The following is a 7,818-nucleotide window of genomic DNA, read 5'->3' as shown; positions in this document are numbered from 1 at the left end:
TTAAGTCAAATTTAAAATAGTTTTTCACTTGTTCTATAAATCCAAATAACAATCAACTATCAACTAATCACCTACTATATTTCAATCCAAAATAATTTTATTCAATCCAACACTTTTACCTTTCACTCCTTAAACCAAAGCCTCTTTGTCGGAAGAGGGACATCTCCAAACTTTTTGTACAGTTTATCATATCGCTTTTTAATGATCTCTGTAATCTTCTGAGAACCAGGAGGGAAAGGTAACCAATTGATAATTTCATAAAGAATTGACAAATTAAGAAACTAAAAAAACTGTTTTAAGTCATTAGCATTTTAATCTAAAATTAAAATATAATAGTAAACACAAATCTTTAGTCTATTAGCACTTTAATCGTAATCAGAAAGCATATAACTAACTAGATTATCACAGAGCAAAAATTATAGATCCGTTCTTGGTTAACTAACAAATGCTTAAAGAATGATCAAATACTAAAAACAATGTCAAGGACTAATAATTTTTATCTATATTAGCCAACACAATGTGCAGATTGATGCAGTTTATTGGGGTATTTGGAATACCGAGTAAATCTCCAACTAAGTCTAGATTTTAGAAGATTAACATATGATCTTGACACCATGACTGATCGAGGAGAAACTTGTCTTCAATGATGTTTTTATTGATTCATACCCAGCTAGGGGTGTTCATCGTTTGGTCAATCTAAAAACTAAACCAGTTTTTTTGTTAATAAAAAATATAGTCTTGGTTATTAACCAAATTATTTTTACATTATCAAACTGGTTATTAACCGGTTAATAAAAGTCAAAACCGGTTTTTAACCAATTATTTTTAAAAAACCGGTTTTAAAAAATAACCATTTTTTATATAAAAAATCCAGTTTTTATATAAAAAATCGGTTTTTTCACCAAGAAACCAGTTTTATACCAAAAAAATTATTTTTACATTCAAAAACCATTTTTTATACAAAAATTAATTTTTTCACATACAAAAATCCAAATTTTTACCTTTTTTTAAAATTGATTTTTATAATCTAAATTAATTTTTTTCTTTCTAAATAATACAAGTAATATTTATAAATAATGAAATTCACTGTGCATATAATCCGTTGAAGCTAAAAAATGACATTCCAATTATGAAGGACCTCATCAATATTGATTTTATCCATTGACATTAGGTAGCAAATTTAGCATTCTTATCTAAATATCCAGTAAATATAGTAGTTTTTAACGCAAAATTTCAGTTCTGTTTATAGCATATATTTCATCGAAAATTACCATGATAAATTACAAATCATCAGACAGGAATAAAGAGATGGACTGACTTTGGAAAACAACAAGATCATATCATCTTATAAGCTCTCGCTTCAACGGCTAATAATAATATACGGTTCTATAGGCCACAGATTAGAGGCATTGCTATACAAAAGCACTCATCTTTGTAGCATTGACTCCATAAATGGAAGTATTTATCAAGTATCAATTTCAATCATCAACTGGTAAAATGAAAGAACTGATAAAGAGTAAAGACATAAATGAGTTTCAATTCAAAGCATGCTAGTACACCACAAAAATACAAAATTAACAAGCGAACCAAAAAATGAAAATAACCCAAATAACCCCATGAATCTGAACTATTTAAATACAATTACTGCAACCAACTACTAATAGATATCTATCCAAAAAAAATTAGCCAAAATTAAAATGAGACGTTTGTATTCAAGGTTACATTAAAGGAGACTAGAAGTCAAAACAAAAGGCATATATCTTAAAATAGAAACAAGGAGACAAACATAGAAGCCACACAAGTAAAACCACAATCAAACTCGTTGAAAAAGTGATTAGGAGCCGCAGCATCATCCATCAACCCTAAAATAAATCAAATCAAATCGGAAAATAAAAAAGTTGAAAAAAGAAAACAAACTTATCATCGTAGAAGAAAATATACTCCATCAAGCAAACAATACAAAAAACTAATATGAATAAAAAATAAAAAATAGTAATTATAACAATTAACAAAAGAATAAACAGAGAAATTAGATTTGAAAAACTAAAAGCGGTGGTGGTGAAGAGTGGCACCTGAAGCAAATTTTGAAGATATGAATCACTACATTTACCAAACTTTAAGGTTGGTCAATTGTCAACTCTTTTGCACAAAAATCAAAGCCAATACACGCAGCAACTACTACCTAAACAAGAATTGTTTGGAGAGAGAGAGAGAGAGAGAGAGAGAGAGAGAGAGAGAGAGAGAGAGAGAGAGAGAGAGAGAGAGAGAGAGAGAGAGAGAGAGAGAGAGAGGGGGGGGCAAAAGCGCAAATCAAGCACCTTTGAGAATAAACAAGAAACTTTCAAAGAAGAAAAAGAAGTTTGGATCCGCAACCTAGGTGCTCTGTCATGTAAGGGAGCAGAGAATTAAATTACAAAATCACAAAATCACAAAATCGGAAATGAAATCACAAAATCAAAGGCAAACGCTAGCTTAATCCTAAATCAAAAAAGGGGATGAGCAGAGAATCAGAAACAACGCACGGCGAGGAGGGGAGGAACCCTTCGCGACGGCGACGCCACGAGCTCAACTCAGAACTTCGTGCGATGGCGAGGAGAGGAGGAACGATGCGAAGAGGGTCGAGTAGAGCTTCCCCAGATGACGAAGGCACCCACGGTCTGTCTCCGCCGGCGGCGACAGCACCTTCTACTGGAGGAGAAGAGTTCGAGGGATGAGGGTTGCTGGCAACGTTCGAATGGAGTGTGAATGGGTGGTGATAAAATTAGGGTTACCTTAATATTTCTGACAGAAAATTTAAATTACAAATGAATTTTCTATCTGTAATAATTTAATAAAATGCAGCGTTTTGTCTATTTAATTACAGCCAGATTTTCCGTGAAAAAAATTAATTTTACCGATAGAATTATCGACAGATTCTGTTTTTCGTCTGTAATTTATGCTAATTCATTTTTTTTTTGTTTTTCGACAAAAAATTCCTCTGAAATTCCGTCTGTATTTCTATGAGATAAAATCTGTGGAAAATATTTGTTTGTAATAACTAATTTTCCAATAGTGGACAGTGACGTAGCTCCTCTTCTCCTTGAATTCAGCTAATTAGAGTTCTAGAAGGCACAGATAATTTCTGACATTTTTCTTTTCAGCAGCTCGGTCAAAAAATTTTTCCAGAGCTTTCGTTGTTTAATTTTCACACGGAGATAAGATTTGATAATTTTATAATAATTAAATATAAATTTAATAAATAAATGTTAGTTTGATTAATTATTATTTTAGTTTGAATGAGTTTACGTTAAATTATTTTTGTTTTCTTAAGATTTTGATTCGGTTATGTATAAATCTATAAAAGTGTTTTGATTATTTTGAGAGTCAAAATGAATATTCAAAAATTTTAAAAATTATATTAACTAATATTTACTTAAATAATTTATATATTTAATTAAATTATTATTTAACTATTTTTAATTATCAATTTAGGATGGATGCAGGATGCCACTGGCAGCCTTATTTTAGATGTGGCGTTATCCCCATCATTTCCATCTTACAGAGTTACACATTGCTAATTTCAAGAATTTCAGGTGCAGTAACAAGATGTTCTTGATGCGTCTCACCAGTCTCTTGCAGTATCAATGCAAACTCCAAACACCAAACAATTTCATCCATGGAAGGTCGTTGGGAACCATCTTCATGCAAACATCTCACACCAATCTCGCCAAACTTCGTCAAGCACTCCGGTTCAATCTGACCCTCCAATGCTTTGTCCACAATCTGATCCAACGTGCCATCTTCATGACAAGATACAGCCCAATGAGCAAGTGACATCTGTTGTTTTTCCACTGTCCTCATCAAAGGCGGCCTCCCACACAGCACCTCAAACAGCACTACTCCAAAGGAGTACACGTCAGACTTCACAGTTAAACGCTGTCGTTTATAGTATTCTGGGTCTAAATACCCAAGACTGCCCTTCACCACAGTGCTAATGTGAGTTTTTGAAATGCCGGAGGGTCCTATTTTGGACAAGCCGAAATCGGAAACCTTGGCCACCCATTTGTCATCCAATAAGATGTTGGTGCTCTTTACATCGCGGTGAATGATATTGTGGACCGCACCTGCATGGAGATAATGCAACCCCTTCGCTGCTCCTATGCAGATATGCAACCGTTGCTTCCACGAGAGGGAAGGGTTATTATTATTGTTGTAGAGATGATCTTGTAAGGTTCCTCGATCCATGAAATCATAGACCAAGAGCTTCTCGTTGCTCTCACAGCAATAACCAATGAGGGACACAAGGTGGAGATGGCGCAGTTGAGAGAGCATCTGAATTTCGGTCCTGAATTCCTGAACCCCTTGCTGTGAACCCGGTTTTAACCGTTTGATCGCGACTGGTGTTGAGCCTTCGTCGATGTAGCCTTTGTACACGTTGCCAAACCCTCCCACTCCGATAAGGAGGAGTTCATCGAAGTTATTGGTGCATGTTTTCATCTCAACCAAGGAAAATCGACGACAAAGAGCGGATGGCAATGGTAAGGCTTGAGTGTTGGCTACTTTGGAAGATCTCTTTATGCTCTTTTTCTTCTGTTTTCTAAGGAGGAAGAAGACTACACTGGAAAGAAAAATGAATACTGCAGAGACAGAGATTATCATGATTACTATGATTATTATGATCCTACTGTTTTGTGAGCTTTTAACAGAGACAGAGAAGTGTGGTGGGGCAAATGGATGAGGAATAGGGGGGTTGGGTCCTGCCAGGCTATTAGACGCAGGGTCACTAATTTTGAAGATTTCAAGGCCGTTCAAGAAAGCGTCGCTGTACAACGTGCCTGATGCAGGATGGAATTGGAGTGAAAGGTTAAACTTGTCCTGAGTAGTCCCTGGGATCGTAACTGCATAGTCTCTCTGTACAGCAATTCCATTTTGCTTGCTCCATTTTAGAACATCTGCACGGTCCTCCGCCAACTGGCCGGCTATGTAGATGTTGAACACTCTGTCACCGGTTTTATTAATGCTTGCGTAGAGCTCGCAAAAGTGAAGCCTGAGCATGTAGGTGAAGCCAGAATCAACAGGAAACTCCCAGGTCAAATTGGTCATTTGGTTGAGAGTTCGATTGCTGCCCATATCACGTGATGTTCTGTAGAGTTCAACGGGTGCTTCATAATCAGGACTCACAGTGATGTTCATCTTTCCGAAATCACCGGATAGCATATACACAGCACTTGGCGTTCTTAAATAATCAGCGTCATCTCCTGCCCAGTTCCTGAGCATGCCAGTATCAGCTTTAGGTGTGATTGTGTTGCCGCCAACTTTGATCCTGTAGTCTGTCTGCAGGGCGCTACTGTTTTGCATATTGTACGGGACACCTGGATAACCCACTAATACAACTTGTTGTCCGCTGGGTTCACTGAAGTAGAGATCACTGGGCATGGAAATCACTTCAATTCCATTCACAAACGCGTAAGAATTTGGACGGGATGTGTTTGGAGTGAAGGTCAGGTTGATCCTCTGCCCATCATCCACATTAATGATGTATTCTTTAAAGATAGTGTCGCTGTTTGCAGCATCAGCGTTAAGCGAAGCATCGAAATCCTTAAGGAGTGTGAAGCCCTCGGATTTGACCGTGAAGAAGGCGTTATGACGGTCAAAGGCAGCGTAAGAAGCAGGGTAGAAGAAGAGACGAACAAATTTCCGGCCAACTGTGACCGGGAAGGAGTAACTGAATTCAAAGTTAGACAAGCGAGCAGTGGTATATGGAACTTTGTTCGGAGAAGGTTGTGTGGCTGGTTGAGCAACGATGGTTTTTGTGTCTTGAAGAGTTAAGAACTTTGAGTCTATGTCTCCGCTCCATGACCTTTCACCGTCGGAGATATTGCCAGTTGAGCCACAGTTTATGGTCACACTATCAACTGGAACATAAGCTTCAATAGATATGGCTGAGTCCGAGAGGAACAGGAAATAAAGATAAAGGAGAGTGGATAGGGCAGAGGTTATGCTACAAGTATAACTCTTCAAGTTCATGGTTGAACAAGGAGAGTCGAGTGTTTAATTGCTGATGAGGTTTGAAGCCAAACGAATCAGTGAAATTATGAATAATTAATGAGGTGAGGCCATTGTTCCGATTCCCGTAATTACTAGGAACTGGGCAAGTAGTAAAATGCATGATTGTGACCCTAGTGACCCCCTAGTTCCGTTATTTGACTTGTTCAACTTTTGAAAGATTAATGTTGATATATGTTTTACTTTTGGATACACTCTTATTGGTTATATAAAATGATGAAAAAATTTAAGAAATTAACTATAATATAAATTAACTAAGTCAATTTTTTATTTTTAATTTTAAAATTTTAAAAATTAAATTTTTTTTATATTAAACTGATTTTTCAACGAATTGCCTTTATTTCTAATTGGTTTCTAACGGAACTCCAGCCCATGTTTGATTTGATGGAGTAGTAGGTGGTGTTTAATTCAGAGAAAGAGTATTCTTAGTACTTTGTTTTTGGTAAGAAGAAGACATATATATCAAGAGGCATTAAACCCACTAGTATTTTTAGTCAAGTCAAGTAAGATTATTGAAACTGAAAGCTTTGTCTGGTTCATTTGGTACTTATGTTTGGAAGCTAGGAAACCGTAATATCATCGTCTAGAAAATTAAACTGGCGTATACGGAAGGGTGGTGAAGAAGGGAAGGGTGGTGAAGAAGACTATTAATGCTATGCTTGACTCAGTTGACTGAGACCTTACACGTTCGATGTTTTAGTATGAAAATTTCAGCGAGGGAGCGAGTAAAACAACTAATCAAAATTTTTAAAACTGAGTATATCCAATTTAACTCCGAAATTTAGTTTAACGACGGTGCTTGTGCATGAATTGTATTCTTTACTTTTTAGTTAATTATTCTTCTTTCTATTCTTCAGTTACATGCATATTTGGATATTACGGATGAAATGGAATAAATAACTTCATAATGCTCCATATAGAAAAAACAGATAATATGGATTAACTGATTAAGAAGTATTTTTTTTTTTTGGTTTCATCGAGTTTAATGGTGGTATAGATAAAAAGAAGTAAGGAAGTAATATATCCTATCAAAAATGCTTTACTACCAATTGAGCAAATAGAATAACATTCTAATTTAAAAAAAAGGCGATCTCACATCAATATGGATGAAACGTCTGTTTTTTAAGACAAATGAATTCTACCAATTAATATTAAATATGTGGCATTGGTCAAATTAAAATATGGTTTTTTTTAATTGTTTGGAGGTCACTTACATAAAGATATAAAAAATATCTTTTTTAAAAAACGTGTACACATGTTATAATATGATTGGACATTTTTATTAAATCGATTAATAAGTTATTTTTTAATAATTTAAAATAAAATCGGTTTATTATAACAAAAATAATAAATCTAATTATTCATATAATAATTATTAGATCCGATTTGTTCCATTCAATCTACACAATATAAATCAAATTATATTTAAATTTTTTTATAAAAAAATTAAATATATCTTTGATTTTTTATTTTACAAAAATTTAAATTTTTAATAATTTAAAAATACAATTAAGTCCGTACGAAAGAAATTCTAACCTTACCCCCTTATGGCCTTATCCCTGCCCAAGTCCAAATTCAAGGCTAACGGTGAAATAATTTGCAGCCTTCTGGATCGTGATTTAGGGTTTGGCTCTCGGATTTGGATTTGGTTTTGTTGTTTTTCCTCTGTGATTCCTTTTGTTTCAGCGAGCGAAGACGGAAAACTACAGGGAGCAGCTTCGTAACGAGGCGGTAACTCAATCATGCTTTATTTGAATTTTTTTCTCGTTCTTT

General features: G+C 35.0%; 1 protein-coding gene across 1 annotated transcript; it reads right to left on the bottom strand.

Moving 5' to 3' along the window:
• Positions 1 to 3,369: 3,369 nt before the first annotated feature.
• Positions 3,370 to 6,302, bottom strand: LOC112716525 (receptor-like protein kinase FERONIA). The gene has a single exon (XM_025768446.3). It carries the CDS (start codon positions 6,004 to 6,006, stop codon positions 3,544 to 3,546), a length of 2,463 nt encoding a protein of 820 aa, XP_025624231.1. The 5' UTR covers positions 6,007 to 6,302; the 3' UTR covers positions 3,370 to 3,543.
• Between the last annotated feature and the right edge of the window lie 1,516 nt (positions 6,303 to 7,818).

This window comes from Arachis hypogaea, chromosome 10 (genome assembly GCF_003086295.3).
Source record: "Arachis hypogaea cultivar Tifrunner chromosome 10, arahy.Tifrunner.gnm2.J5K5, whole genome shotgun sequence".
Taxonomy (NCBI): Eukaryota; Viridiplantae; Streptophyta; class Magnoliopsida; order Fabales; family Fabaceae; genus Arachis; species Arachis hypogaea.
This window is presented reverse-complemented; position numbering and strand designations above follow the sequence as displayed.